This window comes from Anomaloglossus baeobatrachus, chromosome 3 (genome assembly GCF_048569485.1).
Source record: "Anomaloglossus baeobatrachus isolate aAnoBae1 chromosome 3, aAnoBae1.hap1, whole genome shotgun sequence".
In the NCBI taxonomy this organism is placed as follows: domain Eukaryota; kingdom Metazoa; phylum Chordata; class Amphibia; order Anura; family Aromobatidae; genus Anomaloglossus; species Anomaloglossus baeobatrachus.
In genome coordinates, this window is record NC_134355.1 from 634913229 (window position 1) to 634939976 (window position 26748).

At 41.7% G+C, this 26748-nt stretch overlaps 1 protein-coding gene across 1 annotated transcript in view; it reads left to right on the forward strand.

Annotated features, from left to right (window-relative positions):
* VSNL1 (visinin like 1) overlaps positions 1-26748 on the forward strand; it is a 243575-nt gene that overhangs the window by 80591 nt on the left and 136236 nt on the right. Inside the window, exon 2 of the mRNA XM_075341129.1 lies at positions 25428-25596. Within this exon, the coding sequence (XP_075197244.1) occupies positions 25435-25596 (162 nt within the window). The 5' untranslated portion in view covers positions 25428-25434. The remainder of the gene's footprint in view (positions 1-25427; positions 25597-26748) is intronic.

Genomic DNA, 26748 nt, shown 5'->3' on the forward strand with positions numbered 1-26748 from the left:
GCGCAGAGACGGTCCGGGGAGTAGATGGGGAGAAAGTGCTCCCTCTTCTCTGCAGCTGTGATCCGATTGCAAGATCAGATCACAGTCGCATGACCCTCAGCTGACGCTTAAAGCAGAGGGTCAATAGCATATCACTTCCGATGCTCTCGCATCAGAAGCTATCCGCAAGTGGAACCGAGGCCTAATACCTACTATGGTCATCAGCAGAGAAATAAAATAATCTGCCCACACTCCCGCATGGAGCGGCATTGGCCTCTTCTGGCTGTGATACTGCTGAATGGTATAAGCTGTTTAACAGCATAATTGCACTGCTGGCATCATAGAGAAGGTGTCGGGTAGGGAGCGAATGATGACTTGAACTCTACTTTATGTATATGGTGAACAGTGGAGCTGCGGGGAGCCTTCCCTGCCCAACGTCGCTCAAGATTATGATGGGCATAATGTGACTTTGTGCCCCTCCCTTCCACAGACGTATGCACCCTGGGCAGTAGCCCATATTGCCTTCACTGTAATCTGCCACCATGCAGGACTTTACTTTTAGTCATTTAGTATTTTTATTTTCCCAAGCACAGAAAATTTTTTGGGCAGTATAAACCTGCAAAACCATTGTATGACCGGATACAACAATGCGTAAAACAATAGCTTTTAGATCGCTTGTATGTAGGATCTTTGCCTATCTTACTGGTCTTTGTTGCTGTGTTTTCATCTCCGGGGCCACTATGAATTAATTTCTTTTCTATTCTTTTGGCTGTCAAGAGCTGCCCGTCTCTTAGGAGTGGCGAGTGTCAATTTGGCAGAAAATTAACTTCTCTTTACTGACTTCCTTTATTAGAGGATAGTGCTTCTTACGAGCGCTCTTGCCAAGTAGGCTTTTTTTTATTTTTGCAGCTTTGACCCATGAGACGTAATGTTTCATATGTTTCTGAAAAGGGATCTTGTTTTGTACAGCATTATTACTTACTGTTATTAATATAAGACACTGGGAGCCCTTCATGAGTGTCACATTTCATTTAAAAAAAAAAAAAATATATACTGAGAATTTGAGTTTATTCCTAAAGTTACTTTTATTTCAACCAACCTTTTATAAATAAATAATATAAGTGAATATAAGACACATTGAAATATATTTTAAGCCACTTTTTTCTGCTCATTCACTTTCAAAAACTGCTAAAATCCATCTTGGTCAAAACAAATTGTCCAGCGAGCCCACTGTGTGACGAGATTGCCCCTACCCGTTGAGGCTTGTGTAGAGGGCAAGAGGTAGAAGGAGGGTGAGATTGAGAACCACAGTGTTTCCCCAAAAATAAGACCTACCCTGAAAATAAGACCTAGCAGGAATTTTTGGTGTAAGGGTTAAATATAAGCCCTACCTCAAAAATAAGCCCTAGGCACAGTTCAATAATAAAGTGTCCATGCAGCTAAAATGTTAAAGAATTCTGCAGGACACTTCATTATAGAAAGCAGACACCCCCAAAAGAGAGAAGAAAGAAGATCATACTTACCAGATGCCAAACAGGAGAACCAGCGGTGGAACGCACACCCACCCACATCAGTTCACACACCCACACACAACAGATCGTACACCCACACACATCAGATTGCACGAACACACTCGCCACATCTGGCGATACCGATTGCTTCTGGCTGGCAGGAGAAACTTGGACGCTGTGCAGTGGAATGCATGGAGGACCTGCAGTGGAACTCATGGAGTACCTTTGGGGGAACACATCAGATGAGTTCCACCGCAGGTCCTCGCGCTTCACTGCACTGTGTCCCTAGATCCCCTGCTGGCCGGAAGGAATCGGTATCACCCAATGTGGTGAGTGTGTGTATGAGATTGTGTGTGCAATCTGATGTGTATGTGTGTGCAATCTGATGTATGTGACTGTCTGCCAGAGGCAGGGTAGGACTACGTGCAGCATACCTGCTGAGAGCGCCCACTGAAAATCGCAGGAGGACCTGGGAGCCACGCAGACGCCCAGGGTCTGGTATGATGCTTCTGGGAAGGGAGGTCTGTTTTTTTTTTTTTGAGGGGTAAACTGTCCCCAACCGTGTTTCCCTGAGAATAAGCTCTAGCGCCATTTTTCAAGGCAAAAAATAATATAAGACCATGTTTTATTTTTTTGGAAACACGGTAGAGACACAGATCAGGATGCTGCTTACTAGTAAGTGTTTTATCTCATCCCAGAGCTGGATTGCCAGCTCAACTGCTCAGTATGATTGCATAACATCCTCTGTGGCTGCTGCTTGTGAATGTGCTTCAGAGAGCCTGGATGGCAGGAATCCTGTGCACCAGTGTGTCATTGTATATGAAAGACATCATAGTAGCTAGTTTAGACCTATTAGTTCAAAGACAATTGAAAATTAAAGATGGAGCCTAAAGAGAGGAATTGTTTTGTCAAAAAACCCAGAAGTCAAATGATGGCCAAATACAGTTAGGTCCAGAAATATTTGGACAGTGACACAATTTTCGCGAGTTGGGCTCTGCATGCCACCACATTGGATTTGAAATGAAACCTCTACAACAGAATTCAAGTGCAGATTGTAACGTTTAATTTGAAGGTTTGAACAAAAATATCTGATAGAAATTGTAGGAATTGTACACATTTCTTTACAAACACTCCACATTTTAGGAGGTCAAAAGTAATTGGACAAATAAACCAAACCCAAACAAAATATTTTTATTTTCAATATTTTGTTGCGAACCTTTGGAGGCAATCACTCCCTTAAGTCTGGAACCCATGGACATCACCAAACGCTGGGTTTCCTCCTTAATGCTTTGCCAGGCCTTTACAGCCGCAGCCTTCAGGTCTTGCTTGTTTGTGGGTCTTTCCGTCTTAAGTCTGGATTTGAGCAAGTGAAATGCATGCTCAATTGGGTTAAGATCTGGTGATTGACTTGGCCATTGCAGAATGTTCCACTTTTTTGCACTCATGAACTCCTGGGTAGCTTTGGCTGTATGCTTGGGTTCATTGTCCATCTGTACTATGAAGCACCGTCCGATCAACTTTGCGGCATTTGGCTGAATCTGGGCTGAAAGTATATCCCGGTACACTTCAGAATTCATCCGGCTACTCTTGTCTGCTGTTATGTCATCAATAAACACAAGTGACCCAGTGCCATTGAAAGCCATGCATGCCCATGCCATCACGTTGCCTCCACCATGTTTTACAGAGGATGTGGTGTGCCTTGGATCATGTGCCGTTCCCTTTCTTCTCCAAACTTTTTTCTTCCCATCATTCTGGTACAGGTTGATCTTTGTCTCATCTGTCCATAGAATACTCTTCCAGAACTGAGCTGGCTTCAAGAGGTGTTTTTCAGCAAATTTAACTCTGGCCTGTCTATTTTTGGAATTGATGAATGGTTTGCATCTAGATGTGAACCCTTTGTATTTACTTTCATGGAGTCTTCTCTTTACTGTTGACTTAGAGACAGATACTTACTTCACTGAGAGTGTTCTGGACTTCAGTTGATGTTGTGAACGGGTTCTTCTTCACCAAAGAAAGTATGCGGCGATCATCCACCACTGTTGTCATCCGTGGACGCCCAGGCCTTTTTGAGTTCCCAAGCTCACCAGTCAATTCCTTTTTTCTCAGAATGTACCCGACTGTTGCTTTTGCTACTCCAAGCATGTCTGCTATCTCTCTGATGGATTTTTTCTTTTTTTTCAGCCTCAGGATGTTCTGCTTCACCTCAATTGAGAGTTCCTTAGACCGCATGTTGTCTGGTCACAGCAACAGCTTCCAAATGCAAAACCACACACCTGTAATCAACCCCAGACCTTTTAACTACTTCATTGATTACAGGTTAACGAGGGAGACGCCTTCAGAGTTAATTGCAGCCCTTAGAGTCCCTTGTCCAATTACTTTTGGTCCCTTGAAAAAGAGGAGGCTATGCATTACAGAGCTATGATTCCTAAACCCTTTCTCCGATTTGGATGTGAAAACTCTCATATTGCAGCTGGGAGTGTGCACTTTCAGCTCATATTATATATATAATTGTATTTCTGAACATGTTTTTGTAAACAGCTAAAATAACAAAACTTGTGTCACTGTCCAAATATTTCTGGACCTAACTGTATAGTGTTATTCCTCATGTACGCATGAATGCTAACTCTATAGTGTCACCTAATCTAAATTCCTTCACTGAGACTTAAAAGCTTTTTAGTAGAGATGTGCAAACTCGAGCTGCAAACTTCAGGGTTCATACTAAACAATGACTTTTTATAAAATATAAGAAAAAAAAAATCAGTGTCCACGTTTGGGTGCTGTACGTATACTAACCATTCGATTGAGCCTCATTGTGCTTGGGTACGCTCTATGGTCTGCCCAGTGCGAGCCATTTGCAGTCTCTGAATGGCTCTTATTGGGGCTAAACAGCATTTTCAGTAAAGAAAAACCCTCACTCCACTGGAAATGCTCTGTTTATGGCTGTATGTGGGTGAAGAGCCAAATTGCCCAATCACTGACTTCCAGTCGGTTTCGGGCTCCAGGATCAAGTTCAGGTCCCGTAATGAACTTCATCTAAAGTTCCACGGAACCCAGGGAACCTGAACTTCCATGGGTCTTCTCATCTCTATTTCTTAGATTCCCTCAGATACCAGGATACATGGCCCAAAAAACCCTCCACCATTAGCTTCTCCAATGTGTGACATTAGTCGCAATGCAATGGGATGATACCTGGATATCATAGAGTCTCCTAGACATTATGTGGACCCACTTGGTCACACTTGGATTGGGCATAGGTACCAGAGTCTACAGAACCATCAGAAGTATTTGAATCTTAACTCTCACAAGAGGGTAAAGGCCTTACAGCAGGAAATTCCTAGACCGCTTCCCATCAGGCACTCGGTTGGCTTGAAGACACCAGGGCATAGTATCAAATACGCAGGCAGAAATCGTAATCCGACAGTGGAGAGGTTGAGTCATGTTGAGTTTTGTTGCAAATGGTTAGGGCATGCGGCATTCAGGTACTCAAAGGTCAATCCACAAGCAGGGCCACATTCTTAAAAGCCAAAGCCAAAAAAACTTTATTGCTTAGACCAAGTTTGAAGTTTGTTTAAATTCAGGTGACTAGTAGATGTCAATGATCCATGACATCAATTGTGATGCGGTGGGGAACAATGGTAACCAGGAGGAAAATGCCAGATTCGGAAGAGGTAAGCCCACAATTTGTGACACCAATACTTGACCCACTCCCGAAACAGCATTATGGCTTTTTTTAACTTAAAAGAAGAACTGATGCTAATGGGAAAAGGGCCTTATTATGTTGGGATGGTTGGAGAAGGCCAAAAAACATTGAGGCAGAGTTGGAGAAATGCGGGGTGACTATAGGAGCCACTTAGCCATTCTGGTGATTTTTGATTTTTTTAATTTGACCAAACTTAAGATAATTTATTTAAGTAAATAATCAAAAAAATTCTAGATTTCTCAATACATTGGTTTCCTAACTTGTTAGATTGGTCCAACCCTGGCTCCAGTTCCACCTTATAAAGCACTATTGTAATAAATTGTTCAAGGTTAAATTAAATATTTTCTATCTAAATACTTGTTTTATATAAGAATAATTTTAAATGCAGAGATATGAGCAAATTTATCTTTATCTACCGTTTGACGTCTTTATCAGCCAAAGTGCATTCCTGACAAGTCTGTTTTATCTGTTATTTTATTAATTCATCTACATTTACCGTACATGTTTATTGCTAGAGAAACAGTGCTGCTGAGCTGTGTCCTTGAATATTTCTTTTGTCCTTTTCTTGTAGTTGTGATTTCTTTTTTTTTTTTTCCACCCACGTTCTTTTGGCATTGTTCGGTGCGACCTTCTTTCAGTCCGTTGCCATATGGAACGCGAGATAACAGGGAAATGTATTCCACCTACTGTTGGAGGCAGGGGTTCATCTGTCAGATTTCTAAGCTTACGGATGAGGTCCTCATCCTTTTTTTGTTGAAATAGATTAAATACTCTTATTATTAGACTGATTAATGGTCTGGTCCTTGCCGGGGTGCTTCAACTCTCGAGTAAACAAGAAGATAAATTTTCTTCCACTATCTTATAACCAATGTGGGCAATCAACTTTTCTAATGATATCAATTACTGGAGAGTTCAGACAGTTACAAGAAAGCAAATATTGGCCACCTACACTGGTCACAAATGTAGATCAGGGCATAACCAGGTATCAAATGGGCCTAAAATTTAGGTTTGTCTTCTAGTAATGGGTGTTTGATGTCCAGGATATTTATCTCCTTTCCACTGCATCACTGAGGGCCTTAAAGTACTTCTAAAATAGAGGACATATTTCCCACTTTCGTCATCACCACACATCCATGGTGAAAGGAGCTTGATCGGAAACTGAACCGTAGCGCTATTCTAACTCTATAGGACTGACAGAAGCCACCAAGTTTCATGCTCAACCATCAAACTCCAGCTCACGGTGGCCTTGTGGTAAGGAGGAATTGGGGTTCTGGGCCCCCATTTTATTGATTGGTGGATCCATCAGCAATCCTAAATTATTCATCTATCCTGTGAAGAGGTCATACATATCCTTTTGTGGCTAAAACAAGACTCTTGTTTTTTATAGTCTCATTGTGTGGCCACTATGAAACTAAAATTGGCTTTATGAGAGGTCTGTTTGGCTCTCAATTTTAAGAATATTTTTTCCATCCCTAGTGTAGATCTCTATGTCAGATTGCTTCTGTCTCAGTAGAAGAGATAAGTGTTTTTGTAAAGTTTTCCTTTGAGTCAGTGCACGATGCTGGAGCCCCAGCATGGAGTCTACAACAAAGGGTCTCCTCAACAGTTTTAATGGAGATGTCATCCATCTCTTTATTAGTCATTGAGCCCACATTCAGAGGTTTGGATCATGTATGAGATACCAAAATATATGTATAGTAAGTTTAGTAACAAATAATAGAAGTATTTTCCAGTTTAGCAAACCATTTTCATTGATGGGGGGGCTTTCTTCTCAGAATATACATCTCTTAGCTAGAATGGATTCAGAGTCTCTCTCGCTCCGGATGACCTGTTCTGCATTATGCAGAAAACTAACGGATTTGTCTGAGAACTATGTAATATTTAGTGTTCCCGTGTTGGCACTGTTGGAAAATTGTGCACCTACTGCTAGGTGTCCAAACATATTACAGCTAATTGATGATGACACTTTTTGTGATCTGCATATTGTCAAGAGACCCATTTTAAAATTGGCCAACGACCTGAGCTAGCTGCTGCTCATTCATATCTTCCAATCTCTTTCACCTGGTATGAAGGAATGTGCCGTTGCCAGACACCTCAGTGGCTTATTTTACCTAAACACAAAGGAATCGAGCATGGAAATTCCAACTGCCCTTTCTTATTCTTCCCTGACAGATGATGTCTGCAGAATACCATAAGCATCAGATGATTGACCAGTACCCCGAAATCGATGGGTTTGGCCAACTTTCATCTATTGTGGGCTTAACTACAAATTTTCAAACCAGAGAAAAGCCTTTAGGAAGATCTGTTTTTTTTTTTATTAATTTTGAGAAGAAGGGCAACACATAATAGATGACTGGTTGCCAAACAATGTTTCGGCCATTCATTTAACCAGTACCTACCTCTCCTAACTTATCCATGCATATGAGCTCTCATTCTGTCGAGTGCTCATATGTTCTCTATGAGCAAGCCACTGCTAGACTCCTGATGGCAGCGTAGCTCGCCGACATCAAAAGGTTCAGCAACCTGAAATCTGACATGCCGGATGCTTTTCTCACTCGCTAACATTGGTCAGGATCCTCTATACACATCAGACTGTCGCCCAAGCCTGCTGATGCCAGTGGGTTGAGAAAGCCACTGCCAGACCACTGATGGCAGCATATCTCACCGAGATCAAAAAGTTCAGTAACCTGAAATTGACATACCAGATCCTTATGTCACCCGCCATCAGCTATCAGGAGCCCCCAAAAACACATCACACCGTCGCTCAAGCCCACCAATACCGGTGGGTTGAGCAAGCCACTGCCCGACTCATGATGTCAGTATATCTCGCCAACATCAAAAGCTTCCATAACCTGAAATCGAATATAAAAGATCCTTATCTCACCTGCTATCATCTGTCAGGGGCCCGCAAAACACATCAGACTGTCGCTTGAGCCCGCCAATGAGGGTGGGTTGAGTAAGCCACTGCAAGACTCCTGCTTACAGTGTATCATGCCGAGATCAGAAAGTTCAGCAACCAGAAATCGGACATACCAGATCCTTATCTCACCCGCCACCATCTGTCAGGGGCCCACAAACACATCAGACCGTTGCTCAAGCCCACCAATGCCGATGGGTTGAGCAAGCCACTGCCAGGCTCCTGATGGCAGCGTATCTCACTGAGATTAAAAGGTTCAGCAACCTGAAATCAGACATACTAGATCTTTATCTCACCCGCCACCATCTGTCAGGAGCCCCTAAACACATCAGATCATCGCCCAAGTCCGCCAATGCTGGTGGGTTCAGCTGACGTTAATCTAATGTGCACGAGGGCCTTAAAGGATTATTATCATTGTAATTGGAGAATGAAAATCTGAAGTAACCCTGAGGCGACAATAAGATGTGTTTATTACAGTTTAAGCATTATGATGGAAGGATATTGAGAAGACAACCCTCAGTCCACTGTGACGACCGGCTGGAATCTGACAGTTTCCATGATAACACTACCCAGCTGTGCTAATGCTAATGGACATTATTGAATAAAGGATGATAAGATAACACCTAATTCAAGTATAATTTGGATCTCATATCCAGTTAAGTCCTTTTATATTAAAACTGAGATCCTTATACAGTAACTTCAGGGAAAGATAACTCTAATTAAAACGGTTCTTCGCATTAACCTTGCGTTTTCCTGACTCCTTCCTGCATTAAGATGATAGTATGTTATTGTAACTATATGGGCACTGCGTGTCCGAGGCTACAACTACGGCACAAGCTCCGCAGAGGCTGGGATTATTACCACAGGGTTCTTCTGGGGTTGTGACCATTATATCAGTACTATTGGGCTGTAGTAAATACTAACCCTTTCTCGCTGCAGCCAATTTTTTGTAATCTTTGCCCTTTTTCCTCTACAGCCAAGGTGTATATTTTTCAGTCGACAGTTTTTTTTTTTTTTGTTTTTTTTTTGCAGGACGAGTTGCCATTTTTCAATCACACAATTAATTATTTTTTTTTTTTTACAATGATCTGCAAAATGAGGTAAAAAATATCCACCAAAGGTGAAATAGTAGTAAAAAAAATACATTTTAATTCCACCAAAAACAAACGAAAATGCAAGTATATTGGATCAAATATTTATTTTTTATTTTGCAAAATATTAAATGTTGTAGATTAAACTAATGTTTTTTCAAAAAATATTTTTGCAAAACAAAAAATCAAATTTTATTTTATTTTGCAAAATATTTTTTGAAAAAACATTAGTTTAATCTACAACATTAAATGTTGTAAATTAAACATTTAATGTAGATTAAACTAATGTTTTTTCAAAAAATATTTTTGCAAAATAAAAAATCAAATTTTATTTTCTTTTGCAAAATATTTTTTGAAAAAACATTAGTTTAATCTACAACACTAAATGTTGTAGATTAAACATTAAATGTTGTAGATTAAACTAATGTTTTTTCAAAAAATATTTAGCAAAATAAAAAATTAAATATTTGATACAATATTCTCGCATTTCCGTTTGTTTTTGATTATATATTCTTTTGAGTTAAGGTATCACAAATATTATGGTGGATAAAATATAGGAATTTGTTGATATGTATTTTAAGTCCGCCGTTGTTTTGGGCGAGGTTTGTTTTTATATTAAGGTGTTAATTGTACATTTAAAAATGACCTGCCATTATGAATTTACAGGTCAGTACCATTTGAGATTTTTTTTTTTTGTCCTTCGATAAGTATTGTAAAAAAAAAATTGAGTTTGAGTTACCACAGGTTTGTTTTTAATTTTAATGTTTTCCTTTTTTTTTGCATGGCAAGCAAGCAGTCATTTTTTTTATTGGTTCCTTTCTGGGGTAAATTTGATATTTTAATTGTTTTTTTTATTGCATTTTTTGGGGGGAGAGAGGAGCAGTTGCCAAAAAAAAAAACATTTCTGGCATTTCAGTTTTTCATCCCTTGCTGTGCATTTATCCATGTTTTTCTCTGAAATGTTTAGTTTAAAAGATTGATGTTTAGAATGCGGGAACCTGTCCCTTATTGATGCTGCTGGGGTTCCCATACTTGTCATCTCAGTTTGGTCAAACAGTATAATTTACTGCTGTAATAGCTAAATTATTTTTTTTTTCCAATGCCCTTAGATCATGTTGGCTTCTAACTTTTTAGAATGGGCTGTAATGTAAATTCTATACTGTTTTGTTATATAAACTCCAGACTGTTCCCCTTTTTTTGTAGAGTATATCTCCATACCATACCAAAAGAAAAGAGGTTATATCTTCACTGTGTTGTAAAATAGGTGCAGTTTATCCTCATTATGCAAAATTACAGAAACCAACTCAGTAATGTCACAGTACAGGGATAATACACAGTGATATCGCAGTACAGGGATAATACACACAGTGATGTCACAGTACAGGGATAATACACACAGTGATGTCACAGTACAGGGATAATACACACAGTGATGTCACAGCACAGGGATAATACACACAGTGATGTCACAGTACAGGGATAATACACACAGTGATGCCACAGTACAGGGATAATATACACAGTGATGTCACAGTACAGGGATGATACACACAGTGATGTCACAGCACAGGGGTAATACACACAGTGATGTCACAGTACAGGGATAATACACACAGTGATGTCACAGTACAGGGATAATAAACACAGTGATGTCATAGTACAGGGATAATACACACAGTGATGTCACAGTACAGGGATAATATACACAGTGATGTCACAGTACAGGGATAATACACACAGTGATGTCACAGTACAGGGATAATATACACAGTGATGTCACAGTACAGGGATAATACACACAGTGATGTCACAGTACAGGGATAATATACTCAGTGATGTCACAGTACAAGGATAATACACACAGTGATGTCACAGTACAAGGATAATACACACAGTGGTGTCACAGTACATGAAGAATGCACACTGTTCTGTCAAAGGAATAATGCTCATGTGTAATGTGGCATTTGAGTATAATAAATACATATCACAATACTGTAATAGTGCAAAAGGTAATACAGAGATGTGATAGTTCACTCAACAGCAATAACCATTATTAGGGTACTTGCCCACGATCTGGAACGATCTGGACCTGCTGTGTCCTGGGGGCCACGCGTGCTCGCCACAGGAGAGTGCAGTTGCCCGTGCCCACGATCAGGGCTCAGACTGCTGTGGTCTTTCTTTCTGTTCTCCTTGCGAAGAACACTCGCGGCTCCACAGAAATCAATTGACATGCTGCAGCTCAGGAAGCCACACTGCATGCCACTCGGACCATCCTCGCACCATCTGTTTTTTACGGATACATTACTTTTATGTAGCGCAGAAAACTGTAAGTGGTTAGTTTTAGCTGTGCCTGTGCTAATAGACAGTGACCACAACCTCTCCTCTTTTCTTGGATATCAACTTGAGCAATCACATAAGACGATGGAAAAGCGATAATAGCTTATTTCTGTAATGAAATTGTGGTTAATTAGAACAATCGCGTTGATGCTGTTGTGAAGGTGCGGCAATCATTCCTTGTGCCGGAGGAGACTAACAAAAGTCGGGTTTGGCCGGTGGCCAATATAGAAATGATTTCAGGCTTAAAGAGGATATCCAGCGACTAAATGGATGATACGAGAGACATTACAAGCAGTCTGAAAATTAATACAGTTTGATGTTTATGACTCTGGGGAGTATTATGCTCTTGTTCTGTGTAAGTACATTACAGAGCAACTCTGACAGAAGGTGATCCATAGTAAGCCATCCGGTCAGGGTAAATGACAGAGGGATTCATTAGTCACCATTCCTTGGCCTGAATATGTTGTTTAATACTGTGAAAGTACTAAACATGCATTACCATATTGTAAGACGCAGTTTTTTCCCCCCAAAACTGGGGTAACATAGAGGTGCGTCTTACAATGCGGATATGATTAACCGGAACGGCGGTGGTGGACCAGGGTCATAGGAGGCAGGGTCAGCGATACTGAGGGTTTCACAGTGGGCGCTTGATCTGACTGCGGGCTCTGTTGACTCACCCACAGTTTACACGAAGAACTTCAAGAAAATGGCTGCGTAGGCGGCCTGCGTACAGATTGACACAATGGACTTCAAGCAAATGACAGCAGAGGCTTTTCTGCGCACGTGCCGTGTCTGTTTTTTTGAAGTCCATCGCGTCAACCACGTGTGATTCAATGGAGTCCGCAGTCAGATCAGGCGTCCACCACTGCAGCGACACTCCGTCCTGTAACCCTCCTTAGTCGCTCCACTGCAGTGACACCCGTGCAGCAGATCAATGGCGCCTGCCGCCACAACACCCCCAAGGCCGTAGCATCACTGACCCTCCGTCCACTGACCTGTTTGAGCCGCAACACCTCCTCTAAGCCCGCAGCATCATTGACCCTGCCTCCTGTGACCTTCCTGAGCCACTCCACCACCGACGCTCCCCCTTGGTGAGCATTAGGATTAAGACACACTAGGATTATAAGATGAAGCCTCATTTTAACATTAAAAATTGTTTTTCTCTATTTCCCTCCTCTAAAGTTGCGGTTCGTCTTATAATCCGTGGTGTTTTATAAACCTAAAAATATGGTTTATGGATTTCTTTATCAAGAGCAGGGTTTCACAAACGTTTTCTTTTGGAGCCAAACCTTATGGCCCTCCCAGACCTTTCCAGCTGGTGACATCCATCCAAAGAGTCTTCATTGTGATCTCACCGCATTCTCCGTACAATGGGGCCGCAGTTCCCGAGTGCTGCTCTATTAGCAACAATGTTGTTGGTATTTCCATGGTTTTGCCTGTTCTACTGAATAAAAGGAACCTGCCCTCATTTTTGCAATTGTGCATGTTAAAATGGCAACCTCTGATAATTACCCCTTCTAGGAGTTTCATAGAAAAATGTGGGCATAAAGGAAGGGTATGCTTAGAACGATCAACACTTGACCAGTAAAACCTGCCGGACAGTTTCAGAAACATTGATCTAGGTTTCTCAACTTTTTTTTTTTTTTTCTTTTAATGTAGTGCGCTCTAAATTTTATCCTACAATAGCTATAGCTGTGGTATTGCACATTGCAATCACCAGCAAAATGTCACTGCACTGTGATCCCAAATTTTATTTTTCCTCTTATTTTGGCCAACACGCAGAAGGGGAAGAGAGATGTGTCATCAGGATCACACCTACATTTACTGCAATCACATTGCGAGCTAGCAGTGCGCTAGGTTTTAATGACAAATGCAATGTCGCGCCAGGTGTGACAGGACACCCTGCGGGCGGTGCAACACAAAGGTTAAACCAGGAAAGAAGTACAATGGAAAGCCCTGGCAATGGGGAGAAGGAAGTGCGGTCACCGTCTAACACTCACCCGAGTCTGATCCCTTCACTCCTTAACGTCCCTAGATGGGTCCTTTCCCCCATGCAGCACAACGTGCCTAGGCCCTCGCTGGCCCTGAACTTGCTCTGACTCTGACTAGGCAATAAAACAACACAAGAGAAGTAAGATGAATGGGTGAGGAAAGACACAAAAAATAGCACTCCTCAGCTTCTCCAGCAAGAAACATCACAGCTGCAACTGAAATGAACACCTCCGCTATCCAGAGACGGGCTCCTTCAAAGTGGTCAGTATAGAATATCTATAACCGGCATGGAGTGAAGCCAAGAGTGGGTAAATATAGCAGAAGGGATAGATAAGATGCTGCAGCTGTGATTAAGGCTATGAAGGGAAAGGATCCTTAACCCCTTCAGTATCAAATGAAAATAAATTCACTCCAATACAAGATAACAGTCAAGTGGGCTCCACAGAGGATCTGCGATCAATTAAGCATTGAGCCCTCCTGATCCCAGATCCTCCAAATGTAACGAACAGCCGGACGCGACACATTCTTGACATGAGCAGCTGCTCCCCCTAGTGTTTAAAAGCTGAAAATATCAAAATGTTTTAAATAATTTTTCAAATACTACTACACTGTAAAGATGTCTCTCCAATTTTCTTGCCACTAATCCCTTCTAATTATGTATATACTATAATGAAAGTGTATTAAAATACTTGCTGATTGCCTTTTTATCTGGTTTCCGGTGCTGCTCCGGTCTTCCTACTTTTGAGCCATATGACCACCCTTCAGTTCACACAAGGTCTTCGGAGTAGAGCAGTACCTGTTTTCCCAGTCTAGGAGACTCAGACCCAGGCTCCATTGTCATATTGAGAAAGCTAATTTCGCTCCACACATTGACCCGTTTGTCAGACCACGTGGGTGAGAAGTGGACAGGAGCAGCAGTAAAAACAAAGAGTCTATTATTCAATCAGTGCCACAATTTAGTGCACAATTGGTGCTTATTTAAAACCATTATACCCAGTAAAATTGATGTTTCCATTTTACTATCAATAATTCTGGCCTCACACAGCATAATTAATGCTGATGGCCTCACTATAATGAAATCCCACTACAAAGAAACGTCACAACTTATAAACAGGTCAATGCTGCCGACCTCCCATATAAAATATCCCTACATTGTAAGTTCACATGAAGGGGGTGTCCCATCAGGACATCATGACCCCTTCTGGTTATAGTGCCCTATTAATATTTTTATACAGTGTCCACCCATATCCTGTCCACCGCCATTAACTTGAGAACGGCGGCAGCTATAGGCATAGAAGTGGTGTCTAGGTATAGTAAAGTAGCCATGCGCTACGTAATGAAACCACCTATAGCGCCACCTGGTGGAAAACAACGGAGTTAGCATTTTTATCTCGAAAACGGAACGAGATAGAGAAAAAAAGTGAATTACAAAGTTGTAGGGCAGGGGTCTCAAACACGCGGGCCGCATGCGGCCCCTGAGGCTGTTTGTTGCGGCCCGCAGACCCCGTGACAAATCGCGGCTCTATGCTGAGGGTCGGCGCCGGCAGGAACTTTACTGCATTTGAATCCATCTGCGGTGCCGCGCAAGGAGCTGTCAGTTCTATCCCAGTTGCTGCTGCTGTCTGCCAATCAGATGCAAGGAGGTGACGTCATACAGCGACGTCACTTCCTTGCATCTGATTGGCAGGCAGCAGTCATTGGTCCAGACACAGCTCTTCTGCGCTGCACCGCAAATGGATTCAAATGCAGTGAAGTTCCTTCCTCAGCACAGAGCCGCGATCATCACGGGCCGCGACAAGCAGGTAAGGTAAGTGCTCAAGTTCAGGACCCACTGCGTGCTGGACACAGCGCGTCCTGATCGGCGGGGCCGCAAGTCTCCTCCTTAGGAGACCGCAGCTGCCCGTGCCTGCGAATAGGGGTTCGGGCCGCTGCGGTCTCCTCGCTGTGCTCTGCCTAGGGAGGAAGCTTCAGACGCCGCAGCATAAATTCACATGCTGCGGCCTCTGGAAGCCACACCGCAGTTCCGTTTTCACTGCGGGCCGTAGATGCACAGTGGGCATGGGATTTTTAGAAATCCCATGCCCACTGTGCTTTTACCATACATAGCAGGGTTTTGGACGCAGCTGAAGCATGCTGCATCCAAAACTCTGCAAGTACTGATCGTGGGCACACAGGGAACGGAGGAAAGGTGAGGAGATTTTTTTTTTTTGTTTGCGTATTACTAAAGGATGGGCAGAATACTACAGGGATGGCCACAATACTACAAGGATGGGCAGAATACTACAGGGATGGCCACAATACTACAAGGGTGGGCAGAATACTACAGGGATGGCCACAATACTACAGGGATGGCCACAATACTACAGGAATGGCCACAATACTACAGGGATGGCCACAATACTACAGGGATGGCCACAATACTACAGGGATGGCCACAATACTACAGGGATGGCCACAATACTACAGGGATGGGCAGAATACTACAGGGATGGGCAGAATACTACAAGGATGGGCAGAATACTACAGGGATAGGCAGAATACTACAGGGATGGCCACAATACTACAAGGGTGGGCAGAATACTACAGGGATGGCCACAATACTACAGGGATAGGCAGAATACTACAGGGATAGGCAGAATACTACAGGGATGGGCAGAATACTACAGGGATGGGCAGAATACTACAGGGATGGCCACAATACTACAAGGATGGGCAGAATATTACAGGGATGGCCACAATACTACAGGGATGGCCACAATACTACAGGGATGGCCACAATACTACAGGGATGGGCAGAATACTACAGGGATGGCCACAATACTACAAGGATGGGCAGAATATTACAGGGATGGCCACAATACTACAAGGGTGGGCAGAATACTACAGGGATGGCCACAATATGACAGGGATGGGCAGAATACTACAGGGATGGCCACAATACTACAGGGATGGGCAGAATACTACAGGGATGGGCAGAATACTACAGGGATGGGCAGAATACTACAGGGATGGGCAGAATACTACAGGGATGGGCAGAATACTACAGGGATGGGCAGAATACTACAGGGATGGCCACAATACTACAGGGATGGCCACAATACTACAGGGATGGCCACAATACTACAGGGATGGGCAGAATACTACAGGGATGGGCAGAATACTACAGGGATGGGCAGAATACTACAGGGATGGGCAGAATACTACAGGGATGGCCACAATACTACAGGGATGGGCATAATACTACAAGGATGGCCACAATACTACAGGGATGGCCACAATACTACAAGGATGGGCAGAATATTACAGGGATGGCCACAATACTACAAGGGTGGGCAGAATACTACAGGGATGGCCACAATACTACAGGGATGGCCACAATACTACAGGGATGGCCAGAATACTACAGGGATGGGCAGAATACTACAGGGATGGGCAGAATACTACAGGGATGGGCAAAATACTACAGGGATGGGCAGAATACTACAGGGATGGGCTGAATACTACAGGGATGGGCTGAATACTACAGGGATGGCCACAATACTACGGGAATTGGCAGAATACTACAGAGCACAATACTACAAGGATGAGCACAATACTACAAGGATTGGAACAATATTACTGGGCACAATACTACAGGGCACAAGGATGGGCACTATACTACTGGGCACAATACCACAAGGATGAGCACCTTACTACAGGGCACACGGATGGGCACATTACTACAAGATTTTGGCTAAGATTACTATATGATGCTGCTAATTGTAAAACAATTACAAGAAGGTGATAAAATGTAAAAAAAAAAAAAAATCCTAAAGCATGACTTTTTTTATTTACATTAAAAATGCTTTTCTGTATATAAACTTAACAAAAAAAGTGCACGTTTCTTATAATAAACAAGCAAAAAATGTTTACAAAAGTGATCCAAGATGTATGGAAAAAAAACATGGATTCATTAAAAATGTTCACTTTGTCCTGCAAATAATGCGGCCCCCCTCATTTTTTTTTTCTATATGCGGCCCATACACCCAGCTGAGTTTGAGACCCCTGTTGTAGGGCATCATCAATTCAATACGAATCGACACCTTGCATACATAAATGCTATAATTAGAATGTGTAAAACTCTCAAAGCTGCGGACGTGAAGCGATACTTCATGGAGACCTTCCTACAAGTCATTGGGTATGGTGGCTGTGTGGAGTGGCCTCCACGCTCACCTGACCTGACGCCATTGGACTTCTTTCTGTGAGGTCACATCAAACAGCAGGTGTATGCGACCCCTCCACCAACATTGCAGGACCTACAACGACGTATCACTGATGCTTGTGCAAACTTGTCACCTACCAAATTGCACAATGTGCAGCAAGATACCGTATGCTGTCCAGAGTCCAGATGTGCATTGCAGCTGACGGGGGCTACTTTGAGCACCAAACTTAAATGAGCGCCATATGTGTGACCAGCATTCAATGTTTTGGAGGGTCATGGGTTTCATATCATAGCATTTCTGTATGCAAGGTGTCGATTCGTATTGAATTGATGATGCCCTACACTTTTTTTTCTCTATTCCGTTCTTTTTTCGAGATAAATATGCTAACTCCATTGTTTTCCACCAGGTGGCGCTATAGCTGGTTTCATTGCGTAGCGCATGGCTACTTTACTATACCTAGACACCACTTCTGTGACTATAGCTGCCGCTGTTCTCAAGTTAATGGAGGTGGACAGGATATGGGTGGACACACTGTGTATGTATGTATGTATGTCTTATCTATCTATATATATATGTGTGTGTGTGTGTGTGTGTGTGTATGTATATATATATATATATATATATATATATATATATATATATATATATATATATATATATTTAGTATAGTTTAGATATATAAGGTTTAATGTGTAGATGTCAAGCATAGTTTTGTTTTTATGTAGCAGCTGTTATACATTAGTCTGTAAATAGTAATATGAATTGAAAGAAAAAAAAATTAAATAAAAAAAAAAAAAAATTGTGTGGTTTTTAGTGGTGGAAAGCAGTATTACATATTTATGAAAGTAGTAATTTACGGAAAACCAAAATTTTAATTACAGATCTCTTTATATCAATAGATGGGAGGTTCTCTGCAGCGTATATAATGAGATATTGTCTCTTTTTTCGGGGATATGGAATATCCCTTTAGGAAAGTGCTGTATTTATAATTAATGTATCACGGTTTCTTCAAGTGTTTCAGGTCAGGCTGCCATAGGGACTGAGATTGTTTGAAGATTTATTTCCAGCGTATTTATATCCTTGAAAATCATGGCAAGGAGATTTATTATTTTATTGTGAGCTGCATAATGCGGCATTGTGCTCTGCAGCAAAGATTTATTGTTTATTGGAGGCACACATGTTGATTGTTGGAGTGAGACGTTTTCTCTGGCGACAGACGGGCAGGTCACACTGACTGCTTCTTAAAGGGAATCTGTCAGGTGCAATAATATGCAACCCACGAGCAGTTCTTGTTGCATATTGCTAATCCCTGCCTAACTGTCCCTGTATCTACCGCCGTAGCATAGATGAGATCTTTACAAAAAGTATTTCTGAAGATCTTTTATCATATGCTAATGAGGCCAGGGACTAGTTGCAAGGGCGATACTTTCTCCGACTACTCTGCTATCTTAGGCTGCTTTCACACATCAGTTTTTTGGCATCAGGCACAATCCGGCGAAAAAACTAATGTGATGGATCCGGCAAAAAAACGGATCAGTTTTTTCATTCAGTTCCTTCAGTTTTTTTGACGGATCCGTTGTATTAGGTTAGGTTCACACTTCCGTCAATTTGTATCAGTCACAATCCGCAGCTCTGGTAAATAACGGAATCTGTATGGCGGATTCCGTTGTTCCCATAGACTTGTATGAGTGACGGATTGTGACTGATGACGCTGCGTTGCATCTTCCGCCCGACTGATCAGTCATGGAACAACTGACCGTCGGGCGTCAGGAACGCAGCATGTAGTGTTTTTTGAGCAGCGGAATCCTATTGTGAACGATCAGCTGATCGTTCTCTCGTTCACGTTTTACAACGGAGTCCGAAAATGAATTCTAATTCTTGTCATCTGTTGTACAACGCATCAGTCACAAGCGTCAAGCAACGCATGTGACTGATGCAAAACAACAGAAATGTGAACCTAGCCTTACTGAGCATGCTCAGTTCAATAAAACGTATCCGGCGGCCGTATCCATTTTTTTGGCGATGCGTTATTTCGCCGGAGACAAAAAATGTTCCCTTCAGCGTTCCATCTGGCCGCCAGACAAGCAAATTTTGCTGGATCCAACAAAAGCCGGATGGAACGCAAGGCCATCCGGCACAATCCGGCGCTAATAGAAGTCTATGGGGGGAAAAATTGATCCGGCGGCATCGGACGCCGAATCCGTTTTTTTCAGGTTTTGCCGGATTGTGCCTGATGGCAAAAATCTGATGTGTGAAAGCAGCGTTAGCATGATAGCACAGTACACCCAAAGGGGCGTGCTAACATACTACTCAGTGCAGCATCACCAGTGGTGACGTGCGTACCTGTGTTTGCCGTCACCACCGATCTGAATTCCCGGCACTTCCAGTAATGTGCTCTAGACCTCTCTGAAACCAGGACGCGTAAATCCGGCTTCATACTGCGCATGACCGGAAGTGCCGGGGCATTCAGATCAGCGGACACCGGTACGCGCGTTACCGCTAGTGATGCTGCATTGAATAGCATACTAGTACGTCCCTGTGGGTGTACTACCATGCAAAGAGGGTGGACTAGTCGGGGGAAATAACGCCCTTGCAACTAATCCCTCTCTCATTAGCATATGATAAAAATCTTTAGAAATACTTTTACTATTGATCGCTTTATCTATGCTAGTGTATACAGGGACGGTTAGGCATGGATTAGAAATATGCACCCACAACTGCTCGTGGGTCTGGGTGCATATTGCATCTGACAGGTTCCCTTTAAGGCACCCTTCATATGTCAGTGTTTCAATGTACTGTACATGTGCCATCAATTTTTTTTTTTTTTTTCATGGATTCTACATGTACCCATTAAAATCTATTGTGAAACTGCAATACTGTATGTCCCTGTTTTCACATGGACCATTTGTCCATATAAACCACACGTGTGGCCATGAGAAATACACTGAGATATGTCCGCTTTTTCCCTGCAGCATGGATGGGAAGGGTCACTAGAAGTTTATGGGTCCAAGAAAACACGTACAGCACACAGATGACATCTGTGCGACATGCTCATGCCGTCTGTGTGACACAGACCAGAATTTAATATAGTCAAGAAATGGAAAGATATTTTAGTGTTAAAGATGTGCAAAGATGATAGATGGATAGATCGATGATAGAGAGATGGCTAGATAGATTGTTCAGCTTTCTATTAACCAAATAATTAAGTAAATTGAAAAAAAAAAGTATGCCCCATCCATTTTTGATAAACAGTAAAGGTAAAGCATACAGCTGTGAACGGATATCAGGCTAGGAAGGTCCATGGTTATTTGGCCTTCCACAGCCCGAACATATCAGCCCACAGCTCCCCCAGAAGTGGCGCATCACATAAGATACTCTAATTCTGGTGCGTCACCCCAATGTTTTCAGATACCCTGGTGCAGTGGCAATCGGGGTTTTGGTTTTTGGGGTTATCAGCTGTGAAGTGTCTAAAAACACAGTTGGCATCAAGCCCTGGTGTTAGTAGTGGAAAGGTGTCTATCAGACACCCCCTCTACTAACCCAATAATAAAGACACACACTCAAAATTCTGTATTGAAGTAAAAACTCCCCCACACTTTCCTTCCCATCGGTCACCACTTTATATAATAAAAACTAAACTAGCAAGTTCACCGTAATCCAGCTAATCTGTAGTAGTCTGCAAATGGAAATCTGCAATAAAACAAAAGTATGAAAACACAGAAAAATGAACAAGGGAAAGTGTCTTGTTTTACCACTTTATTTAAAACAAAAATAAAAAATCACCCACGTAGTCCAGAGCGAATCAGACAAACAAAGTCTATAGAGCCTCATTCTGACACTCCATAGACTTTGCTTACAGTCAGTTTCTGGTCACGCTGCGCTGCATGAGACACAGCGCCTTTGAAGATCAGTGACATCAGTAACGTTATCGCTCGTCACAGGTTTTGGGTGTCGCTGCATTGTTGATGACTCTGCACTACGCCAGACCTGTTTTTGTTTGTATGTTTTAATAAATTTGTGAATGAGGGGAGGGAAAGTGTCAAGGATTGTTTATCTTTATAAAGTATTTTTCTTGTTTGTTTTTTGTTTTTTTTTTTCTTTCCTCCATTACTACCACCAGGGCTTATGGCCAGCTGACATCAACCCCAAAAACTATTACCCAGATAGCCACCGCACCAGGGCAGTAGGGAAGAGCCAGTGTGAGCTCTAGAATTGGAACATCTTAAGTGATGCACCACTTCTGGGGCGTCTGTAGGCAGCTATTTTTAGGCTGGGAAAGGCCAATAACTCTTTACCTTTCAAGTCTGATAATGTCAGCCCACCGTTGTCTGCTTTACTCTTTACTTTGGATGGTTATCAAAAATGGGGGGAACCCATGTCATATTTTTTCATTTAATTGGCTAATAGTAAGCTGTGCATTCTGTCTATTTTTATATATTGCACGTCTTTAACACCGTAAAACCATTAATTTCATCGCCATTAGTTTTTTTTTTCCGTTAATTGTCACACGGACAGCACGCATATACACATGGACAGCATACGGATGACACAAAGATTGACAAAACGGGCTATGCCACACATGCGTTTTGGGTTTTTTTTGTATGCGCATGCTTGAAGAGGGCCTAAGGCTGTTTCCTGAGTAAGCCACCTGTCATCTTTAAATTTTTTTTATTATTTATTTTTATTTTAAGAACATAAACTTTGAAGATATAATACATTTGATTGAGAAATCAAATTATTAATGACATTAATTTTATGTATTTTTGTCAATTAGACACTGTTCTTCTTTTCCCATAGCAACATGTCAAACTGAAATATCATCGAACCTGCTATTAAAGCCACACTCCGGTGAATTTATTAATTTACCCATTTGTTAGCAATTGTGTGTAAGTGTTATGAAAGTAGTAGCATTATAACCGGTGGCTGTCTTCTCCCACTTTCACTGACGTTCCAATCCATTACCACATCTGTAATCTGCCGGATTACTGGGAGGTTTCTTTCTCACTGTAAGTCTATGACACTCAGAATAAGGTTATCTAGTCTCCTGGATTGGCACTGAGAAAATCCAAACCGTGACCGCAGACACTGTGCAATTCACATATGCAGTCACTTGGTACCGCAAAGGACTGGAAGGAGCGCCACTGAAACCTGGAGAAGACAGCGATCGGTGAGTATTTTACCACCTTCGTATCTTTTACGCACTTGATATCTAACAAACAGGCAAATAAAAAAAAAATTATCTCGAGTGTGACTTAAAGTTGGAGGCCACTAAACCACCAGCATGATTATATGCAGATAGTGTTTAGGGTCTCAAACATGCATACAGTTATGCTCAAAAGTTTACATACCCCTGCAGATTTTTTGTTTTCTTGGTCTTTTTCAGAGAATATGAATGATAACACACAAACTTTGCTTCCACTCATGGTTAACGATTATACTTTCTGTTTTTCAATCATAATGAAAACAAAAAACACCAAAATGACCCTGAACAAAAGTTTACATGCCCTCGTGATTTTGGCCTGATAACATGCACAGAAGTTGGCACAAATAGGTTTGAATGGCTAATAAAGGTAACATCCTCACCTGTGACCTGTTTGCTTGTAATCAATGTGTGTGCATAAAAAGTGAGTTTCTGGGATTCACACAGACTCTTCATGCAGCTACTAACATTTCTGGATTGTGAGTCATGGGTAAAGCAAAAGAATTGTCAATGGATCTACGGGAAAAGATAGTTGAACTGTATAAAACAGGAAAGGGATACAAATAGATATCTAAGGAATGGATAATGCCAATCAGCAGTGTTCAAACTGTGATTAACAAATGAAAAAACCGGGGCTCTGTAAAAAATAAAACCACGATTAGGTAGACCAACAAAAATTTCGAAAACAACTGCCAGGAAAATTGTTCGGGATGCAAAGAAAAACTCACAAATAACATCAGCTCAAATGCAGGACTCACTGAAAACTAGTGGTGTAGCTGTTTCAAGATGCAAAATAAGGAGACACTTGAAGAAAAATGGGCTGCATGGTCGAGTTGCCAGAAGAAAGCAATAACTGCACAAATGCCACAAAGTATCTCACCTACAATACGCCAAACAGCACAGAGACAAGCCTCCAAACTTTTGGAACAAGGTAATTTGGAGTGATGAGACCAAAATCGAACTTTTTGGCCACAACCATAAACATTACATTTGGATAGGTGTCAACAAGGCCTATGATGAAAGGAACAACATTCTTAATGTAAAGCATGGAGGTGGATCACTGATGATGGGGGGATGTGTGGGCTGAAAAGGCACAGGAAACTTGGTCAAAGTTGAAGGAAAAAATAATGCAGCACATTATCAGCAAATACTGGAGGCAAATATGTACTCATCAACCCGAAAGCTGTGCATGGGATGTACTTGGACATTGCAACATGACAATGATTCAAAACATAAGGCCAAGTTGGCCTGTCATTGGCTACAACAGAACAAAGTGAAGGCTCTGGAGTGGCTATCTCAGTTTCCTGACCTCAATATCATAGAGCTACTCTGGGGAGAACTCAAGTGCGGAGTTCATGCAAGAAAGCCCAGGAAGTTACAGAACTGGAGGCTTTTTGCCAAGAAGAATGGACAGCTTACTATCTGAGAAAATAAAGAGCCTCATCCACACCTACCACAAAAGACTTCAAGCAGTCATTGATGTTAGAGGGGGCAATGCACAGTATTAAGAACTGGGGTATGTGAACTCTTTATCAGGATCATTTGGATGTTTTTGGTTGTCATTATGATTAAAAAGAGAAAACACAGTAGTTTGACAAATGGCTTCACCCAACCACTAACCTAGCCATGAGTGGGAAAAAAACCTTTGTGTTATCATTCATATTCTCTGAAGAAAGGTCAAGAAAGCAAAAAATCTGCTGGGGTATGTAAACTTTTGAGCACAACTGTATGTCAAAATTGTCTGAATTCGGCATTTATACAAGAAATGAGTTCACCATGTGCCATGAAGGGAGGTGTACCGTCCTTGGTTTCACCTGTGCATTCAGTTTCCACCACCTTTTTGGAAACCTCTGTTTTTGACAAAATTATCATACATTTAGGGAATCTATCTTGTAGATATTCCATAAATGCCTATGGTGGAAACAAACAAAAGTCATATAGTTGGGACTAATTTCCAATAGGAAACCTCTTGTGTCTCCACTGAAGTTTCACGGTTTTCGGAAATATCCCAGTCTTCCTGGACGTAGCTGCCCATGTGTGGCATATATTTGATACAGACAAGAGTTTTACGTGTTGACATGTCTTCATTATTATGTGTGAAGGGGGCTGGCTGCCTCACCAACAATGGTAGACAAGGTGGGTTGATGTAGATATAGAAATGAGCGAGTTAACATATATCACCAGTGCCGTGTGTGAAGGTGGCTGGCTAAGAAGAAACGTGACTGCCCCAACATCTGATGATTAGGGCACTGTTAAGAAGATAGTACATTAGTGACATATTTTTATTCAGAGCACATCTAAACTAAATTGCAGCTGTAAAATCTCCTTTAAGTGTTCCTAATGGTTTTAATTTGGCCATGACACTAAATGTAAGGTATCCAAAAGACAGTAGAGATAGAAAGCCTTAAAATTCTCACAAATCCCTTGTATAAAATATTTTTATTTTGTATTTGTGAGATTTAAGTAGCTAAACCAAATTTTTGTTTTTGTTTTCTTAGAGCCACAATGGGTAAACAAAACAGCAAACTTGCCCCCGAGGTGATGGAAGATCTGGTGAAGAGCACAGAGTTTAATGAACATGAACTGAAACAGTGGTATAAAGGTTTCCTTAAGGACTGCCCCAGTGGAAGACTCAACCTTGACGAGTTCCAGCAACTCTACGTAAAGGTAAGATACATCTGTGTATGAGTCATATTTCCTGTTTTTTTCCACCAGAGATGGACCAGTCATCCACTTCAGACATATTTGAGATCTAATATCAAGCAAGTAGCTTTTATGATCCTCAAGGAGCTTTGTATCCGAATGTTGACAAATGTCTTCTACTTGTACGTCATTCTTTTTCCAGAAGTAGAACAATGGCAATGTTCTGGACAAATGTCTCATATTCGTAAAATAAAATGTGCACACAAAGAACGATAATACATTATATCACAAAAGTGAGTACACCACTCACATTTTTACAATTATTTTATTATATCTTTTCATGGGACAACACTGAAGAGCTGACATTTTGATACAATGTACAGTAGTCAGTGTGCGGCTTGTACAACAGTGTATATTTGGTGTGCTCTAAACTCAACACACAGCCATTAATGTCTAAACCACTGGAAACAAAAGTGAGTACACCCCTAAGTGAAAATGGCACACTTGTCATTAATTAGTAATCTTTCCTCTCTGGTGTCATGTGACTCATTAGTGTCACAAGGTCTCAGGTGTGAATACGGAGCAGGTGTGTTACATTTTGTATTATCGCTCACACACACTCTCATACTGGTCACTGGAAGTTCAACATGGTCCCTCATGGCAAAGAATTCTCTGAGGATCTGAAAAAAGAATTGTTGCTTTACATAAAGATGGCCTAAGATATAAGCAAATTGCTAACACTCTGAAACTGCGCTGCAGCACGGTGGCCAAGACCATACAATGGTTTAACAAGACAGGTTCCACTCAGAACAAGCCTCGCCATGGTTGTCCAAAAAAGCTGGACGTTCTCAGTGTCCTCTACAGAGGTTGTCTTTTCAAAATAGATGTATGAGTGCTGCTAGCAGAGATTAGTGCAGTGGAGAGTCAGCCTGTCAGTGTTCAGACCATACGCCGCACACTGCATCACATTTGTCTGAATGATTGTCATCCCAGAAGGAAGTCTCTTCTAATTCTGATGCACAAGAAAGCCTGCAATCTGTTTGCTGAAGACAAGTAGACTAAGGACATGGTTTACTGGAACCATGTCTTGTGGTCTGACGAGACCAAGATAAACTTATTTTGTTCAGGTGGTGTCAAGTCTGTACAGCGGCAACAATGTGAGGAGTACAAACAAAG